At 55.4% G+C, this 19,940-nt stretch overlaps 1 protein-coding gene across 4 annotated transcripts; it reads left to right on the top strand.

Annotated features, from left to right (window-relative positions):
- The first annotated feature begins 569 nt into the window (after positions 1-569).
- Positions 570-18,104, top strand: GNG12 (G protein subunit gamma 12). Of its 4 annotated transcripts, none has more exons than XM_072343666.1 (5): positions 570-764; positions 6,471-6,528; positions 7,074-7,173; positions 15,434-15,550; positions 16,198-18,104. In XM_072343666.1, the coding sequence occupies exons 4-5, from the start codon at positions 15,455-15,457 to the stop codon at positions 16,321-16,323; spliced, it is 222 nt and encodes a 73-aa protein (XP_072199767.1). In that variant the 5' UTR covers positions 570-764; positions 6,471-6,528; positions 7,074-7,173; positions 15,434-15,454; the 3' UTR covers positions 16,324-18,104. The 4 variants fall into 4 exon arrangements, with proteins under 4 accessions (XP_072199767.1, XP_072199768.1, XP_072199770.1 ...); XM_072343667.1 differs by lacking the exon at positions 570-764 and adding an exon at positions 923-1,006; XM_072343669.1 differs by lacking the exon at positions 570-764 and adding an exon at positions 1,236-1,258.
- The last annotated feature ends 1,836 nt before the right edge of the window (positions 18,105-19,940 follow it).

Here is a 19,940-nt window from a genome sequence, read left to right as displayed (position 1 = left end):
GGTGGTGCAACCCTGCAATGGAGGAGCGCTGTGGGGCTGGGCTGCTGACGGCACGGTGGAGGAGCCAGGGAGGGGCGTCTGCAGATGAGCTTCCACTGGAGACCAGCGTGACCTGCTGTGGTTTGGGGGCACTGTCCAAACGCTCCCTCCCATCCTGCTCTCATCGACTGCGGACACTGCGTAAGTTTGTAACACTGAGCCTCACCTTGCTCAGTGCTTCTCCAACCAGGATTGCCTCCAGCATCCCGTACAAAACTATTCTGAAGTCTGAACTGAACCACAGAACCATCATCCCGGTTGGAGAAGCCTCCGAGCTCCCCAGCGCAGCCCAGCTCCCTCGGAGCCACATCCCACGGCTCCGAACCCGGCAGGGCTGTGAGCCCAGCCCCGGGCAGCCGTGCAGCGCCGAGCGCTCTTTAGACGAAGCCATTCCTGCCCACACCCAGCCTGGCCGTCCGCGGATACGACGGCAGTGCTGCCCCCAGGAGCATCGACCCCCCGACAGCGCCGCTGCAGGACAAAAAGGGGGAGGGGGGGAGGCGGTAGGAGAGCCCCGTTCTGACACGACAGCGCTCCTAACGCGCTCCTTCCGTGAGCCACGGGGCACCTCCGGGAGCCCGCAGCTCCGCAGGGCCGGGCCGGCAGGACGAGGCCTCCGGGGGCCGCCGGGCCGGGTCGGGGCCGGGCGGGGCGAGCGCGGGCGGAGGAGGGCGGAGCGCGGGGCGGTCGCCCCTGGAGACGGCAGCGGGCGGAGGACGGCGGCGGTGAGTGCGGGCCGGGGGCTGCGGGTCGGGCCGCGGTGGTCGCGGCGCTCGGGGCCGAGTTCGGAGCCGTTCGGCCGTTGTCGGGTCGGGTTCTTTTTGTGCCTTATTTCTCCCGGCTTTGCCCCGGGAGCGCCGTTCCGCGCCGCGGGGCTGCGGGGTGCGGCGGGACGGCCCGGGGGGCGGCGGCCTCAGCGCCGGGCTGTGCGGGCGGCGGGGCCTCCCCCGGCGGGCAGCTCGCCTCGGTAAGTTCGGAGCTCCGCCGAGCGGCGGCCGTTCGCTCTCGGCGGGGAGGAAAGAAAGAGCCGCTCCCGCCGGGCAGCGCCTCGCGGCCTGCGGGGGTGGTGCGGGGCGGCCCGGCACGTGGCGCTGCGGGGACGCGGCCTCGGCCCGGCGCGGTGCGGTACCGTGCGGTGCCCGGAACCGGAGCGCAACGCGGGGCGGAGGGAGCGAGGCCGTGGGAGGGCCCTGCGCTGGGGGCAGCGGCCCGAGGCGGGGTGAGCGCCTTCCGCACCCAGCACCCAGCGGGGCGCTCTGTCGGCCGGCGGCTCTACCGGCTGCCGGGCGGCCGTAAGTTGCTTGTATGCGACTGTCTTGGTCGGGAATTCGTTTAGAAGTAAAATGAGGTGAGTAAGTAATGGGCTGGCGGTAGGATGTTGTGCTGCTGCGGTACCACCGAGCGCGATTAAGGGATTAGGATGTAGTTAATGACTTCCCAATCCCGTATTTCAGCCTCGCGTTGGATGTATGGCGGTAATTTAGGCGATCTTTAATCGAGTGCCAAAGTGGCAAATGAATTCTAATGGGCAGCAGCTGGTGAGGCCGGAGTGGTGCCATGGAGCTGGCTTGTGTCGTGGCACAGCAACGGGACCACTCTTGTTAGTGAGAGGCGACCCTGCACATAGCAGGGGGTTGAAACGGGATGATCGTTGTGGTCCTTTTCAACCCAGGCCGTTCTGTGATTATCTGCTAGCAAAGCCTTGGTGTTGAGAGAGGCACTGAGGGCTCCAGCAGTGAAGGCCGCTGCTTGGAACCATCTCATTGTAGGTTAAAGCCAGTTGTGCTGTGTTTCAGATGCCTTGTTTCAGACACCTCCCTCTGTGGCTATGTAGGCAGCTTTACGTTCATGAGCACTGAAAGTGCATTTCTCAGGCTGCGTTCCTCGGGACGTTCAGAATATTTCAGCCCAGACCATGAGAAGCTGCTCTGTGCTGTGGGAGATGCGGGCACACCATAGCTCTGAGAACACTGAGCCCACCAGAGAGCTGCCCCACACCACAGCCGAGATAGGAATCAGTAGTAAAGCTTTCATTGGCTTTAATGAAAGCAGAAAGCAAGTTCCCCAAGGCTGGGAAGTAGTTGCAGACTTGCCATTTCTTGGGAAACTGAAGCTGCAGATGTTTGGTGGCTCTCGGGATTTGCTCCGAGTTAATCACTGCTGGGATCCTGCAGCTGCTTTCTGCATTTTGTCATGTTACACAATGAGACCCAGATTTTCCCAGACCTGAGCGTTCGTACTGTGCTCGGCACTGTGGTCCCCCTCTGAAAGCCCCTTGTTTCTGCTCTCCACAGTAAGCTGTGGAGGGCTGTGGAAGGGAGGGAGACGAGAAAGTCCTTGTGTCTCAAAGGGAAAGCTTTCACTCCATGTGCTGCTGATGGGAATGCTGCAAAGAGCAGAGGGAATGGCAGAAGCCCTCGGAGCTCCGGTAGAGCTCTCTCTCTTTTTTCCCTCTGTCCAGAGACTCCGAGAAATCCATCTTTTTAGCTTTGTTTCTTTGAATGTTCAGTAAAGCAGGCGGCGTGTTTATGTTCGGCTTCCTGTCTCCTCGTCAGCATCTTGGCATGTGATGGAGCTTGAGCGAGACTCGCAGCGCCTGGATGTGCTGAACGATGGAGGGCAGGCTGTGCGCCTGGGGCTGCTGGGGGCTGGGAGGTAGAGCGGCCTTTTCTCCTTGCTGGGATGAGAACTGAGCCATTCACACCTTCACAGTTCCAAAGCTGCTTTAGTGTGCGGGAACTGAGCTTTAAGTGTCCTGATATCAGAGTGGGGTGCTTGGGGAGTAGGTGCTGGTGTAGGATTGTGTATGGGGAAGAAATCAGTGGGGTTTGGTGCTTCAGGATGAGGAGAACAAAACATCTGGCAGTCAGAGCAGGATGGTGTGAGACAGTGGGATGGGATGGGATGGGATGGGATGGGATGGGATGGGATGCCACGCAGTGGGGTGGGCAGGGTGCGGATGAGGTGGGCTTTTGGTGCTGCCTTCCCTGGGCTTTCCTCCCTCCTGTGCCCCCAGATGGAGGTGGGCAGTGCTGCCACACTTGGTTCCTCCAGCAGCAGCAGCACCATTACGGAGTACAGGCTCTTTGGCTGTGAAAAAAGAAATCCTTTGGCCTGTGGTCATCCCAAAAACATCGCTACTTCCGTGCTTCATGTCCCAGCAAAGCTGCAAAGCTCCCATAGCATCATCACGCTTACATGTGATGTACATGTGCTGATGTACACATATGTAGATATACCATGGGTGTATTTGGCAGAAACAGGTATTTTAATTGTTTATCAATGCGAGCTTCAATTTAGAGGCAATCATAGCATAGGAAGTCTGTGTGCAGAAAAGCTCTTCCTGGGCTGTGTGTCCCTAATTGGACATGTTTGGATTTCTCTCCTGTTTCGTTAGCTCTTGCTGCTTATGTTTTCTCAACAGTTGGTGCAGCCTGCGGTTCTACGATATGTGATGGATCTGTGTATACCTTTTAAGTTAATAAAAGCGAAAAAGGTTCTCTGCAATGTCGTTAATCACTGCAGGGAATGGCCAGATGTGTTTCCAGAAGGAAATTTCCTTTCTGTTTTTAAAAATGAAACCGGGCAGATACAAAAGGCATTTACACTCCCTGCCATCTTACAGCGCTGTGCAGGGAGTTCTGTGCCGGGGTGGCTGGCTCGAGTTTGCATCAGGAAAGTGAAGCTCTGGGGAAGGGTGCTGTGCAGCAGTGCTGTCTCCCTGTGCTGCCATGGTGGGATGCTGCTGCCATGGTGGGATGCTGCTGCCATGGTGGGATGCTGCTGCCACTGCTATCCCTACAGGCTGAGAGGGGACACACAGAGCCAGTTCTTTGGGTATGAAACTTCTCCTGACCAGGACTGTGGTGCTGCTCGCATGCTGGCTTTATAAATAACTGTTATTTAATAGGAAATGAGGAGTCAGTTGGGACTGAGCTACCTGCTCCTCCTCTGCATTACAATAGAGCATCAGCTTCAGACCAGCGTGGTTTAGACAGGCCAGTGCATCGCAAGAGCGGGTACGATTGTGTTTGTGTGTAAATTCAGTTTCTTAGCAAGCTCGTAAAATCCTCGCTGGTATCTAGCAGCATGAGAATTAAACCTTAGAAGGAAGAAAAATGCACGTCCTGAAATGTCAGGCAGCAGTGCATGGCTTCACGTAAAAACCACAGCCTTTCTCTGCCCCGCTCCCCTGAGCAGCAGCGGGCTGTCCCTGCTAACAGGGCTGCATGGGAAGGCCTGGGGCAGAGCAGGGCAGTGTGAGGGGTGGGTCTGCAGCTGTGCAGTGCTGCTGCAGGCATCCAGGAGGCATTGGTTTCTGAGTCAGAGTAACGAAGCAGAGAATCTCCAGTTTAGTTTGTCAGGAGACATGTTTGTCTGTCAGCGCTGCAGCTGCTGAAGTGCAGCAGGGAGGCGAAGCCAAAGAAGTTGGGTGCTGGGGCTGAGCGGGCAGGTTGGTGGGCTGGTGGGCTGCCTGCAGCCTCTGAGCCTGCGTCGTGCTGCTGTGGAAGCCAGGAGCTTCACCCCCAGAGCAGCTCTGCTCCTGCAGGAGCCCTTCCAGAACTTCCTCCTTTCGGAGGAGCTTTTGGAATGGGAAGGAGACTCCTCCTCTCTCTTCACTCTTTATATCCCGGTCTGTGGCTGCTGCTGAACCCTGGGCCTGCCTGTGGCCATGTGGGTTCCCATCCTCCCACATCATGGGCCTGCCCTTCCTCCCAATAGGAGCTTTGTGTGGGCCCGAGTACCCAGGCCTTGTGGCTCCATAGCAGAAAGCAGCCCGTGATTTATGAGCCCTAATTATTTACAGGGTGCTTCCAGAGCTTGGTTTGTTCTCTGTCAGGAAGCAGAGGTGGGTAGATTAAAACTTTCCTTACTTTTCCCTAATGGTTTTCAGGGCTGTAGGAGCGGAGCTGGCCGTTGTGTAAGCAAGCAGAAGCTAGTTTTCATTAGCAACTGATTTTGCACGGTACGGCTGTCACAGGTATGTGCAGGAGGGTTGCATGCTGCTTGTTTGATTTCCTTGCTGTACGTGAGAAGCACAAGTTCAGAGCTGGGATAGCAGGGACCGCCTGCAGCTGGGCTGTCTCTGCTTTTACGTAACTCGTTCTACTCTGCTCAATACCAGCAGCTATTGAGATCTGGGTGCCATTTCCAGGGTGGGAAGCAGCAGATTTGTTGGCAGAGCCCATGTGCGTGTCCCTTCTCTGCGGGCCGCAGAGTGGCCGCTGCTGTGGCTGGCACCCTGAGGGCCTGCCTTGTGTCCCTGCAGCCTGGGGCTGGCAGCACCCAGCCACCCACTGCTCCATGCAGGGCTGTGGGCCAGGGCACCCTGCCACTGGCCAGCGGGGCTGGTTTCTCATCCAAAAAGTGTCAGCGGTGATCGTGGATCCTGCCGTGCTTTGGTTAATGAGTTATCCGTGTCCCAGCTGCTTCCTCGGCTTAGTGTGCCCAGTGTGTGTGGTCAGCGGTTTGCAGCGTACCTGGAAGGTGATGTCTGTGCAGAGATACAGAGGCATAGAACTTTGCACCGTAAATGATAGGAAAGGTTAACGCACCAAATACTAATGAGTATTAGATGAGTAACTGCTGTTTTTTATGACTTGTAGTGCACACCGCACACCCTAATGCACACCTCTGGCTGGGCACTGGCACGGGCTGCCCTGGGACTGGTGGGGTCTCCATCCCTGGGGGTGCTCCAGAGCCGTGGGATGTGGCACTGAAGGACGCGGTGGGGGTGAGCTGGGCTCGGGCTCAAAGCAGGGCTCTCCGGGTTGTTTCTCCTGCAGCTCAGCATGGCTGCTGGGGATGTAGTAGAGGCTCCAGGAGCACGGCTTTGCAGCGTGGCTTTGCAGCGTGCCCGGGACTTTGCTGTTTCCTTCCCAGAAAGGGAGGGGTGCGATTTGCCTGCAGCTGCAGTTGCAACACAGGTGACAGGCAGCTGCCCCTGGCTGTGTGTCATGCTGGGAGTCTGGGGGTGGGCAGAGGGGGAGGGTGCACGCCTGCTGCATGGAGGGCCCCCTGCGGTAAAAAGGGACTAGCTTTGGTTCTTGTATTTATTTGACATTAATACCAAACGAGCTTTGCTCCAGTGGTATGTTGATCTCATTCTATTTCTTCCTGTTCCATATCAAAATCTTGCAGTCATGTGTTGGTTCCTTGAATCACAGCATACTGGAAAGGAGAAGGGGGGTGCGGGGAGGCTGTGGGCTGGCTTCTGCTGGGGCTGGGGGGGGTGGGCAGCCAGAAGGCCAAGGCTGTGTCCTCAGGGGGTGAGCTGGGTGGATGGGGGTGGCCTGAGGCAGCATTCTGTGGAGCTGAGCTCAAACTGAAATAGTCTTTGTGATCAGGATTAAACCACAAGTCGTCACCCCTTTTTGCTTTGACTTTCTTGCACTGTGAGGTACTTACATTTTTATCTGACTTTGTTTCAGGGTCATTGCACAAATAAAAGCGAAGCAAGGCAGACGGGTTACAGGACTGCCTATGTAGGTGAGTTTCCAGCACTGGGGGCAGAAATGCTTTTTTCATTGTCTGACTGTGTCAGAGTGCAAAACCTTCTTCCTGTATTCTCCCTTTTCTTGAAGTAAATAATCTGGTTAATTCTTGTAACCATGCCTGCATAGTCGTAGAGCCAAACAGTCATTAGGGTTGGAAAAGCTCTTTCAGCTCCCTGAGCCCACCCCACGCCCACTGCCCCTGTCCCTCAGTGCCACATCCCCATGGCTCTGGGACACCCCCAGGGGCGACCCCCTTGTCCCTGGGCAGCCGTGCAGTGCTGAGCGCTCTTTGGAAAAGAGATTCTGCTGGTATCCAGTCTGATCCTCCTCTGACACAACACAAGGCCGTCACCTCTCATCCTATTGCTGAAGCTGACCCCACTTCACTACAACCTCCTTTCAGAGAGTTGCAGAGAGCAGGAAGGTCCCCCCCGAGCCTCCTCAGCTCTGCAGCCCTGCAGTGGCTCTGACCCAGGAAGCAGGGAGCTCTTAGCAGATCATCTCCTCCCAGCACTCACCGATTTTTATCTTTTTCAGACAGAAGAATTCGCTGAAGGCCACGGAACCTGAGGCCGGGCAGCATCTTGTGACTCCCAGTCTGGTGCTCTGATTGCTGACTGCTCCTGCTTTACATGCTGTAAGATCAACAGAGTTTGGTACAACCGGAGTCTTTCTATAGTTTGTGTCTTTTTCTGTTGTAAGCAAGCTGGGGAATGCTGTGTGGAGGAGCAGGTTCCTGCCTGGGAGAAGAGATACCCCAGCTTGGTAGGGCGTGCAGGTTGCCTTTGCTGACAATATCAGCCTAAAGGCTTTAAAACAACGCTGCTCAGATGTTTTTCAAAGTAACCTTGATGTACAAGTCAGCTTTCATGGCTTTCATTTATACTAAAGATAGAAAAAGTCCAGTCAGTAAAAACAGAGAGTAAAAGGAAAGCAGGTATTTCCGCTGTTCATTTCCCAGTGAGTAAATTGGGTTTGACAGAATCATGTGTTTGGAGGCTGACTTTGAAATGAAGCGTAGCTGTAGTGCAGGCTCAGCCAGCAGGGCTGTCCTGGTGCAACTGAGCTGGTGGTGAAGGAGCACATCCTTACCGGGGTACCCAGAAGGATAAATTGAGCTGGATTTATGTTGGGGATTTTCATGCATTTCAGAACGATGGGCTCATGAAGAGGCTGGCAGTGTGGGCTGTGGTTATGAAAGAACATTTTGAGATTTTATGGTTGAGAACAATCTCCAGTATAGTTCATGTGAAGGAGCAAGCACCAAAGCACTGCGTTCCCTGTTCCCTATTTTTTTCTTTCACCTTTTCTTCATATAAAACTGTCTTCCTTTCTTTTATGTAAACCCATTTGCTTCCAGTCTATATCGAACGTTTGCACTGCAACTGTAGGATGGCGTTCGGGCATTTCCCTGCTTGCCAGATCCCATTTCCGACCGTGTTTAGCCAAAGGAAGGCGCTCAGCTGCGTGCTCTCTCGCCAGGCATCTCACCCTGCCTTCCACTGGGTGTCAGTGCGGCCCCGTGCAGCGCTGTCTGTCCGTCCATGCAGCCGGGCCAGCTCAGGCTGCGCATGCTTCCTGCCTCTGCCCAGCAGGGTGGCCGGCTGGTGGAGGGGTGCCGGCTATCTCCTTATTCACACCCTTCTGATTAGCTTTACCCTTAGGAGAGCTAAGTCTCTATATGACAAATATCACCACGGTTAGCTTTTGTAGTGCTTACTTTGGAGGTTATTTCAGTGCCCAGCCGCAGTGTTTAATTCTTGGCATGCAGTCGCATTGCTTTGGGTTCTGCAAGTCGGAACAAACCCAGCGCGGAGCAGCCGTGACTTCCCACAGGAAAACCAACTGCAGCATTCAAGTCCCAGCCCGGCCTGCAGCTTCCTTGCTCCCACGCAGGTGCCTGGGCAAACCACACGTGCTGAAGGGCTCGCAGCACTCAGGGAGCCTGCAGAAACTGGTGAATCCTTGGCAGTGCATGGCAGGCAGCGGGGCATGCAGCAATGCACAGCAGCTATCTCAGGTGTCACAGAGGAATAAGCAAAATCGCTGCCCTCAGAGGTAGGAGCAAAGCCCTGCTGGTGGTACAGGGTCACTGCAAAAAGGTCTTGAGGGCAAGGCTGGGAAGGAGCAGGGAGCTGGTAGTGTGCTTGGGCTGGAGGGGCCTTTGTGGTCAGTGGTGACTTGCAAGAAGGAGCCAGCTTCAGGCTTTGTGAAATGCCTGGGGAGACTGCAGGACAGGGCACAGTTTCACTTGTAAACCTGCAGTGTTTGCTGTGGAATCACCAAAACCATAAACAGGATCGTACTGTGCTGCTTTGCAATTGTTCTTGGAGCAGAAGTGCTGCCTTTGGCCAAGCACTTGTGAGTGGCACCCCAGAGAAGGAGTGTGCCCACACCTGCTCCCAGACCTGTCTAATGGTTCTTCCATCCCAATGAGTATAAATGGAAAATGTTTCTGTGGCCGCTATCAGCCTCTTGCATGACTTTTGCTGCTGTAAAAGGAAGACATGCTGGAAGCTTGAATGTGCAGAGTAGCTTTAATGTCGGGTTCACACTGACCCCAGCTCCGGGCTGCTTTATTCATCTACAGTTTTGAGATATTCAGCTTAAAAGGTACTTTGTTTTGAAAGAAATACTAACAGGGCACCGGGCCGAACCCTTTTGCAGCTGCTGTAGCCTAGAGCTGCCTTCGCATAACGCATGAAGCACGAGCTGTGCAGCACGGAGCAGCTGTGCAGCACAGAGCTGCCATGCCCGGCCGAGCTCCAGCAGTGCTGCTTTAATTACATCTCACTCAGCAGGTGGCCCAGCACTCCTAGATCCAAAAGAGTAAAGAAGATAGATTGGTCTTTAATTATCCCAGCTGGAGCCCAGCTGCAGTGCCTGCCACGTACCTGCTGAGGCCGTTGTTCTGAGCGCCTGCTGTATTCTAACCTCCTTCCTTGCAGCCTGTGGAAAGAAGTAGGGCAAAGTCTTAAAAACAGGGTTGTTGTAGGGAATGGGGTCAGCTCTGCCTGGCTGTGGCTATTGCTGTTCCTATTTGATAAAAAACACGAGACTGTGATCTATATGAAATGTGCTCCGGGTGGTTCGTGTGTTTTTGTAGTTAAACCTTCCCATGGCCAAGTGTGTCCGGTGAGCATTCTCCTCTTCTAAAGATCACTATTTAAACAAACCAAAGTCCTCGGTTTTCCGTGGAAAAAGGTGTTTTCCCCAAAAGATGAGCTAAGCTTTCCCACTGCCCTGTGTGGTTTGCTCCACTCGTTTGTTGACTCTGCAGCTAATGCAGGAGCCTTGGCCCAGCGCGTGCTGCTGCGAGTGTCTGGAGAGGGCACGCAGCCTCCTCGTGCCTGCTGTTGTTTGCACCTTTCCTGTAATAATTCTTTCCACTGCTGACAAGCTTCAAACAGAAATGTGTTTTTTCACCGCTGAAAGGAAGGGTTGATGCGATGGAGGGGGAGCAGCGGGTGCTGCTGGGAGCTGCTGCCTGAGGCTGGTGAAACCCTCCTGCCGCGCTGGGCTTCCCCACAGCCCTGCTTGCTCCTTCCCCCTGCTGTGTGCCTGCAAGGATTTTCAGCATCTCTGTGCACCGAGCGCCTGGCCGTGCCCCTCTGGAGCAAGGCACAGACTGAGAAATGTGTTCCTGCAGCAGCTGATTTCACCCTTCCACAATGGAGGAGTGGAGAAGCAATAAAACCCAGAGCAAGGGTAGGGACGATGGATGGACGGGGCACAAGGCGACCACGAGCGCACGGCAGCGCGTGCCATGGTGCTTGCTTGGAGGTGGGTCGTGCCTGCTGGAGGCCAGGAGCCCTGCTTGGTTCTTGCAGTGGAAGCTGCTGCGCCCTTCTGCTCCTGAGGGCTCTTTTGCTGAGGGGAAAATCAGGGCTGTGTGGTGTGCTGGAGGCTGGAAGCAAAGAGGATCTCATCCCGATGGCAGAGTAAATGCTGTGCTTTGGTGAGCCCTGTGCAGAGGGAGGGCTGCAGGGAAACCTTCCCCAGCGGGTGTGGAGCACGGGCACGGGAGCTCGCTTCTTTTATTAGAGCAGCCATAGCCGGAAAAAATAAACCTCGTCTGTTTTCAGACATAGCTGTGCATGTTTGCAGAGCACTTCTGTGGAAATGCGTTGGTCTCGGGTCGGATTGCTGGGAAAGGTTGTTGATGGGACTGATAATTTGGTCTCTTTTTAGCTTGTGAGTCAGGCGGCGGGGAGCTGCACCGTGGCTTCAGCATGGCAGGTTTCCCTCATCCCTGACTCTGGTCTTGCCAGGCCCTTGTTCTGCACGGCCACTTGTGGGCACTTTGGGGACCGTGGGCTGTCACCTCGTGCATGTCCTTGAAGCAGCAAGCACAGCGAGTCCTCAGCCGTGCTCCTGTCTGGGTGCTGCCACAGGGCTGCAAGAGATCACACTGCTAACGTCTCGTGTCCTTGCTTGGGTGCTGTGCAGAGCGGCCTGTGCTGCCCTGCCGTGCAATCTGTTATATGTAACTTCAGGCAAATGCGCCCTACAGGAGATCACCCAGTTTGAGATGTTTGCAGCAGCTTATTTATCAGGGTAGTTGCCAGGAACTCGGAGGGAACAGAGTGTTGGGAGATGACCTACTTGTATACGAAGCTCTCTGCAGAAGAGATTTGGTAATCTTAGGAGGACCATTAAAGTAATGCTGCTTCTGTTTGTTTGGAGATGAGGAAACGTGACGATTTAATTTTCTAATGTCATGTTTTTGTTTTTTAGGGATCTGATTTGTTAACAAAGCGAGGCAGTTGGGAAAATAAGCCCTGCAACTTCCCTAACGAGGTCACTCCTTGAGCCAGGACAGGGGGTCTGGAGAGGTTCCACTCACTCCAGTGGCAAAAGGGGTCATGGCCATGGGAAGCAAAGGCAGAGCAAAGCCAGCCTGCCCCCGCTGCAGCAAAACGAGGGGGGAACATTCTATATTGTAATTCCACAGTAACTGGTTTCAATTCTTTTTGTCTTTAAAAAATGAAATACTAAAATCAGGGCAGTCGGTGCATGTCGGCCTGTCTTACTCGGCAGGGATGCCACCATCACTTGGGGACAAAATCAAGGTCTGGTTGGTTTGTTTGCTATTTCTTTCCACTCCGTAGTTTGTCAGTAGAAGAAATGAAACCTGTGGAGCCTGGGATCAGCGTTAGGGCTGCGGTTGTAGCCGATCAGTGCTCCGTCTGTATCTGTATGAAGCAGCACCTCTCTGTTCCAAAACGACGCTGTTACCGTGTTGACTTTGCAGTGTGCCAGCAGAGCTCCTTATCAGCGCAGCAGGTGTGCTGCTTATCAGATCCAGCAGCGTGAGCGAGAGGCCCTGCTGGAAGCCTCTTTTTTTGCTAAAATGTGAGTGTTGGGCAGCGGGCAGCTCTGAGCCACGGCCATCCTCTGCATGGTCATTCTGCAGCAGAAAAGCTGGGCCACCAGCTGGCCCGCACGCTGCACATCTTTGCTAGCCTGAACTAAAAGAACACAGCTTTGGAACAGAGGAAAAAAAGCCGATGAGAGCTGACACGTTTCCAGTGGAGCCGCACGTCGGTGCGATGGAGCTCTCATGCTGCTGCACATCCCAACCTGGCAGTGCTGGAACCACGTGGAGCGGTTGCTCACTCTTGGGTCTGCCTGGTGGAGGTGCAGTGATACTGGTGTGCATGGGCTGGTTTAACCTGTTGTGCGATCCCGTACTCATGGGCCATCCCTGACAGATCCTGAAGGGCTGTTTTGACACGTTTGGTGTTGTGGGAGGCAGGGAGGGCTGGGTGGGGGCAGCGCTCTGCTCCTGCACCGTGCTTTCATCCTGGTCAGAATGGAACTTCCAAAAGCAGAAGGGTCTTCTGGTTTCATACCATGTTCTTTGCAGAGCAGCCAACAGTCTCAGATTTGTTACCTGTTCTTTGCAGTGCTCTCTCTTTCCTAGCAATACAGCAAATGATCTCAATACAAACTTTGCAAACAGATGGTGACTATTTCCAGACAAATGTGTTTATGTCCGTCAGCTTTCCCATTTCTCTTGAGTAATTTGCAGGTTGAATCACCAACCACGCCATCAAAATGCATGTTAATATTTGAGTGACGCCAGTATTAGTGATGCAGGACGCTGTGGGGTACTGCATCTCTGTGATTAACAGCAGCTTCTCTGCAGGATGGTGCTACGTGCAGCCTATCCGAATCAGTGACAGGATTTGTCGTGCTGTTCGTGCATGGCGTTCTGGACACCCATGCATCCCTCCTGATAACTGCAGCACATGCGCTTGGTTGCAGAGCTGCTCCGGGAGCGCCGTGCCCGCCCTGCTGCCCAAGCTGACTCATTGCCCGGCTCTGCCACCTGCTGCCTCCCTGCGTGCCTTGGGTTCAGGCTGGAACAGGCTTGCAGCGCTGCAGGGCGAGTTGCTGTCGTGCAGAGCACTCTGCCTTCCCTCCTCCCCCAGCGGTGTGGTCTGTAGCTTCGTGCAATTACTGCAACTTTGCAGACACCCAGAGCAACTTCAACCCCACTGCAAGGGATGCAGCCTCCCCCAGGAGCCACCGTCCCACACCTTTGGGAGTTTTGCTTGGGATCTGGCAGTGAGGGCAGCAGACACAGGTAGGGCTGCACAGCCCAGCTGCTGCCTCCCCTCCCTGCAGTCACCAGGGTGTTCTCTGCTCCAGTTTCAGGAGCTTTGTTGCAGTTTTTGTCCTGCTAACTGCACGCAGGAAGCTGGGATGGAAGCGTTTAGAGGAGTGTGTGTGGTTTGTGCTGCACATGCAGCAACTGAAAGCCCTGCATGCTGCCGAGCACTGCTTAGTGCTGTGATCTTTGCACCGGCACAAGTTTAAAGACTCTGAACTCGGAGAACTTCCACATTTACCCTGGAATGGGTCACTTGGAGCACATGCAGCGTTTGAACCAGTTCTGTCTCATGCCTGTCTCCTCCCAGCCACACACCTGCAAAGCAGGCTGGGGAGCCCAGGAGCTGCCTGCTCGGTGGCCACGTGGCTCTGTGCACATCAGAGAGATTCATGAGTATGTTTTCAATACCTCTTCCAGGAAGTAAGTTTCTAATGCTGCCCAGTACCCATTATTAGATCCCTCCTACCTGCGTGCGAGCAGGAGGCATTGCTTGCCCATTTGCAGTAACAAGCTGCTGGCCGGGACGGCCTTCCGCGTCTTGCTGCTGCCTGCCCAGCAAAGCTGTTTCTCAGCTGCTGGATGCTGCGTGCAGCCCCAGCCTGTGCTCACTGGGCTCGGGGGGTTCAGCAGGGAGAACAGCAGCTCTGTCTGCTTGTGACTCACCGCAGGGGGTTTCGAGGAGCAGCAGCACTCAGCTGCAAGTGGCCAAGCACGAAATACCTGTTAGGACGGCCCTCGCAGTGTTCCTCACCGGTAGATCATAAGATGCTTAAGAAAAAGTTAATCACCTTAGCCTTGTTAATAATTTAAAGATGTTTGTAATGGATATGGGGTTGAAATTGTATTTTCTCCAAGTCAGCCGATGTTGTCCCAGCTGGGCTGCGGGCTCATTTTTTGCACATAAGCCATTTCTCATGTGCTCAGCGATGCCCCGGGCTGTGTGCTGCCTGCCAGGGCTGCTGGTGCAGGTTGCAGCCCCTCCTGCTTCGGAGCTTGCCTGAGTTGGGTAGGAAGGGGCTCACTGAACTTCACTGAGCCGGCACCTCCTGCGGGACCTCTGGGCTTTTTGCTGTAATTGAAGTCCCCAGCCCATAGGCCTGTCAGGGTGGTAAGCAGGAGCATTGCTGCACGGTGCAGTGAGTTGTCGGTAGGGGAAAGTGCTGGAAGGTGTTGGTGTGGAGGTTGCTGGGTGCAGGTGGCATCGCATCTTCGTTGGCATAAAGCGCTGCTGTTGGTGGCAAGCTGGGTATTAAGGCAGCAGAGCTCTGCAGGGACAGGAAGTTTGGCAATGTGGGCTGTGCCAAACCAGGGGCTCGGTGCACAGAATTGCTGCTCTCAGCACACAGAGCGGTGGGAGGAAAAACAGCACGGCTGCCCCGGCCAGCGTGTGAGTAAGAGAGGCCTGCGAGGAGAGGCTGCGTGCGGCCCCAGAAAGGTCACATTCAGCTGCCTTCGACTCGAGCCCCTGCAGTGCTGTAAATGATTTAAGCGCAGCGCCGCGGAGCCAGTTATTCTGGAGGATCCTTGTAAAACAAACAGTGGAGTCTGTGCGTTGCTGGAGCTCGCGTGCTGCTGCACAGACGGGTCTGACGAGGCAGCGCTGCCTGAAAGCAGCTCTGAGCTGCTGGCTGCCCACTCACGGCTGCATTTATGGGGGGCTCCGCGATACTTTTTGGCCAGCACCGGTCACCAGCGCTGCCCAACATGCTGTCCCATCCCTGCGTGCGGCGCTGGGTGCAGGAGGGGTCGCACCACCCCCATCGAGCTCCTCCATCGCAGACGTCTCTGTGGCCCAGCCTGGCCGGGCTCAAGCTGTGCAGGGCTGGCAGCTGTGAGCAGTGACAGCAGCAGCATCCTCCTGCCCTGCTGGAGAGCAGCCAAACCCGCCCGCAGCGGGGTCCCTGCTTTCCCTCCTTACCCGGAGCAGCCAAGTCCTGGGGCTGTGCTTCTTTTTTTCCTGCTCCGCCTCCATATATGGCCATATGGGAGCAGACAGCAGCTGGGAGCATTTCTGTGAACTTTGGCTGTTGTTTTTTTTCTTTCCCTGGGATGTTGTAAAGCTGCCGGGCTGGGGGCCGACAGAAGCGCTGCGTTGCGCCGGAGCTCAGTGCGGTTTCTCTGAGGGTGTTTGGTGCCGCTCAGCCCAGAGCCCCGTGGTGTAAAATAAGGAAAATAGGGAAAATAAGAACGTTTCCTGCAGCTTGTGGCGTCTTTGCAGGGAAGCAGCACGACCTGCTGGGCCTCCTTAGGAAAAATAACCCGTTGTTTTTCCCAACAGAGCGTCGGCGGCTCACTGAAAATGTCGGGTAAAACAGCCAGCACCACCAACAACATAGCTCAGGCCCGGAGGACTGTCCAGCAGCTGAGAATAGAAGCCTCGATAGAAAGAATAAAGGTGAGAGCGCTGCCTTCCCCAGCCCCTCTTTTCCTCCTGTTTTCCCCAGCCAGGACACGTGCAAAGGGGACGCAGTTCAGGTTCTCCCCCATCCTGGTGTTTACATTTCAGCCTGGAAAACCCGCATTAATAGTAACTCATTCTGAGCTGTCCCGAAGAAGCTGTGGGTGCCCCATCCCCGGAGGTGCCAGCAGTGCAAACTCAGAAACACACACGGCAAGGTACCCTTTCTTGGTGCAGGGTTATGCAAGGAGAAGCCGTATTTAGTGTTCTAGAAAGCGTTAAGTCATCTGAGGACACTTCTGTTTATTGTCCCCAGCTTTATAGACAATAAGTCCCTTATTACGAACCTGCTGCACGATTTTGAGCCCTTCCTGTTTGTTTTTGGTCTTCTGCAGCAGCCCTGTACGAGCAGAGCCATCCTATTGCCTCGTGTCACAAACCAGTGCCAGGGCAGCTGGAGGAGCTCCCCTCTGTGGATAGGGCTGGCCCCAAGGCGAGGCACAGGGCTCTGTCTCTTGCAGGAAAGAGGGTGTGAGCCTGCGAGGAGCTGGCAGCCCTGCTTCCCTCCCTTCCCGCCAGGTCACATCCGTTCCTGTTGCTGGTTATGGGGAAATAGTGGCCATCGCGTCTTCTGTTTTCTGCAGGTGTCAAAGGCATCGGCAGACCTAATGCTCTATTGCGAAGAACACGCCAAGAAAGATCCGTTGCTGATGGGCATTCCTGCTTCTGAAAACCCATTCAAGGACAAGAAGACGTGCATTTTGTTGTAGGGGCACAGCGGTGCCTCCGCAGCTCCCTGGGGCAGGGCAAGCTGCAGGCACACGTGTAGGCAAACAACCTGTAAGGTACCCGGTATTCACTGTCCTCTTCTCACGTGTAGAAACGATCTCTTAGGCTTTCTAAAGCATTTCTTCTGCTCCCAGTCTCCGGTAGGAAGCGAGATTTCACACTCCATCACTTCTCCCTTGGCCAGAGGAGTGGGGTCCCACTGCAGAGCCGGGGCTCCGATTGCGCTCCTGCTGTGCCCCCACACACACAAACCAAAGCTGCCCGGCTTTGCTGCAGAACAAAGCTGGGCTAAGAGTTGGAATCCCCATTGTTAAACATCGGTGGTGTCACGCTTGTTGAAACCACGTGTGTACGCAGAGCAGGGCCTCCCTCTGCAGCGTTCAGGTGTGCATTTGTGCACGTTCACACTTGGAAGTGCATTACCAAGCAACAGCTACCTTGAGAAATGATGGTAGTGACTGCTGGAGAGCTCCAGGCTCATGCTGGCGCCCTCGGTGCGCCCGTTGCTCTTGGCAGGGTTTTGGTCATGTAAAACCCAGTGGGTCGAGGGTCAGGTAGCCGACAGTTTATTTCCTGGCCTTCGAGAGGAGCTGAGAAAGCAGCTTTCTGTTTTAATTCTGGTTTTCTCATCTCTCTCATCAACAATCCGTGTTGGTATTGAAAAGACGGGAGTTGTCAGAGGAATCTGAAGCGCCAGGCTCATAGCTGGTGTCCTTGTGGTGGACTTTGCGGAGTGGTTCTGCCTCGTGCCATATGTGCAGGCGCTCAGCATTTGGCTCTGTCCTAAATCCCTGCTTCTTCCAGGGGAAAAAAAGGCCAAAGTGCACCCAGGTAGTGGTTGTGCAGGTGTAGCGGGGGGCCTTTCCGTTGAGGAAGTCGTTTGATATGTATACACCATAAAAACAAGTCCTTGCGTGTGTGTACATGGATCTGTGTGTAAAAACCCCGATAGAGTATTTGCACAGACGCTGCGTACCAACAGCAGACTTCAGGGGACCCGCAATGATTCCTCCTTTCTCTGTAGCTGTGGGCCAGGGCCGGAGCTGTGAGCGGCCATCGCTGCGCCTTCCTGTAAGGCTGCTTACAGGGCTTATTAACCACTTGTAATTAACTGTCCCACGTCGCCTATATGTCATTTCTATATTAAATTATATACGCACTGTTGATAATATATTGAGAAATGATATATTTGTTTAACGAGGCTCTTTAACAAACAGCTCAGAAATGCGAACGCGAGGCTGGCAGTCGGAACGCTGTCCTTCTTACTCTGTGCTTACGCTCAAACGAGTTTTATAACCGGACTATTTTTCTAGCGACGATTTCCAAGCCATGATGCAGATCCACACTTATTTCGGCTTTTTTTTTTACTACGGTTGAGTCTCATTTTGTAACACATCTTGTCAGACACAGCCGGTGGGGCGGCTGCAGTCCAAATGTTGCTCCTTCCAGGAGCCATCAGCGCCGCTCGGAGCTCCGCGCCCCAACAGAGGCAACCTGTGGTTCTGGATCCGCGGCTGCTCTGGTTGATCGAGCTCTTTTCCAACCAGAAGGGTTCTGTGCTTTGGTGGCTGTGCAGAGCCGGGGTCACGTCTGGCTTTGTCCGTGTGCTGTTTGTGAGCCGGTACCGACACGAGGTCTGGTAGTGCTGCTCCTGGAGGCCGGAGCTCTGCCGCCCCTCGTCCTTCCCCCTGCGGCGCCGTCCCCACCCAGCACACAGGGTGCTTACCTTTGTACTTTCTAATAAAGAAGTCCTGGCACGGAGCTCCTGGCTGCTCGCTTTCTGCTCGCGTGGAACCTCCGGGTGCTCCCCCCGCTGCCGTGGGGCTGCGTGTGCCGTGGGGTGAGGGGAAATCCTTTCCTTCAGGCCTTCTCACCGCCGCGTGCACTTCTCTGCGCACTGAGAGCCTTTCCCCACAGTGTCACGCAGTGTTGACATCCTCGGAGCACCGGGGCGAAGGTTCACATCAGCATCTCCTTCGTGCCCGCTTATACTTCAGGGAGCAGGAGGGTTGTGTGCAGGCACGGCGCGCCTTTGTGTGACCCAAAGCACTGCACCAGTTCTCCGGGGGTGTTTCTCAGCTCAGACAGCAGCTGAGAGTGGCGGTGGGAGCAGCTGGCTGCTTCTGGCACCGTCAGAGCTTTGCAGGTCACCTCAGCACTGCTGCATGCAGAGTGTGTGTGGGGGGGGCTCCAGCAGTGATGTTTCTATGTGCACCTTTGCTCTTCTGCTAAGTGTGCCCCCACCTGAGCCCTCTTTTTGCCCAGCACTGTGCATTGGGTCCCATTGAGACCCATGTGCATTGGGTCTCCCTTCCCCTCCATCCTTGGTGTGCAGCTCTGCTTTTCTGCACGCATGATTTTGCTGCTGCTGCTGCCTGATTCAAAGGGGAACAAAAAGTTTGGGTGTAGTGCAGAGCCTTGGTAAAGCCCTGGGTCTGCTGGGGGAGGAAGGGGAGGTTTTTGTATTATTTTCCCCTTTCGTTTTGCTGGTTTGCTTTGCCAACACTGGCTGTACTCGGACTTGTTGTTCTCGTCTCAACATACTTTGGGTTTGAGTCAAAGGTCCCGTGTTGGGTCGCAGCCCGGGAAGGGGGGCAGTTCCCAAGCAAAAGGCCTTTAGCTTTACACGTGTGTATCAGTACAGACATGGAGATAGATGGGGTGCTGCGGGCGGCCCTCGCTGTGAGCTGGGCTTGGGGGAGCCAGGCCTGAAGCAGGCTGTGCTGCAGCCCCCGGGTGAGCAGCAGCCTGTGGGGCCCAACATGGGACAAAAGAAGCGAGCTGCGCTGGCACGTGTTTGGGGTCAGCTGCGCTCGGGCTTTGCTGGGTCTGTGACATCTGCGCTCCCAAAGCACCGTGAGCCAGAATAAGGCATTTTGAATGCAAAGGGAGGAGGCAGCACGGGATCAGCGCCGGGGCCGCGTTCGCTTTAGAAATGCTGACGCCGGCTGCAGGCTGTAATCACAAAGCTAAAAATACCACCTTTGGGAAGCTCCCGCGTTGGGCAGCCCCGGGCCGGGCTGCAGCGGGGATGCAGAAATCGGGGGCACGGAGCGGGCGATGCTCACAGCTCCCCACAGCAGGGCAGGGCCTGGGGGAGGGGGGCTGCTCTTTGGGGGCTGCTCTTTGGGAGCAGGGGAGGGATTGCTGCCCGCTTTGTGTGCGGCAACAACAACACGCGCAGCTGCTCGTGGGCCATGCTGCTCCCCCCTGCCCGGCTCCGAGAGGCACAGGGAGCAAAGCCGGGGAGGGAGGGAGGGAAGGGGGGAAAAAGGCAGCAGGGCTGCAAAGGGAGCGTTGGGAAAGGGGATCCCGCACAAAGCGGTGGGGCTTCCCGACTCGGGAGAAGCCCCGGGCCTGTTAGTGCAGCTGAAACGCTTCCTCGTGTTTGAACTACGCTGCAAAGCGGCGGCGCTCGAGAAAAATAAATCGCATTTCCTGCAGCACGGCAGCTGCTGTTCCATTTGCTGGGCTGGGAGGGGCCGGGAGGGAGCCCAGGTGCCATTACAGGAGCGGAGGAGCAACAGGAGCTGAGGCCGGGGACTGTGCAGAGCAAAGCGGAGCAAAGCAGAGCAAAGCACAACCCGGCAGCCAGGAG

This window comes from Excalfactoria chinensis, chromosome 8 (assembly GCF_039878825.1).
Source record: "Excalfactoria chinensis isolate bCotChi1 chromosome 8, bCotChi1.hap2, whole genome shotgun sequence".
Classification (NCBI taxonomy): domain Eukaryota; kingdom Metazoa; phylum Chordata; class Aves; order Galliformes; family Phasianidae; genus Excalfactoria; species Excalfactoria chinensis.
The sequence above is the reverse complement of the archived record's forward strand: the minus strand, read 5'-3'. Positions and strand labels throughout refer to the sequence as shown.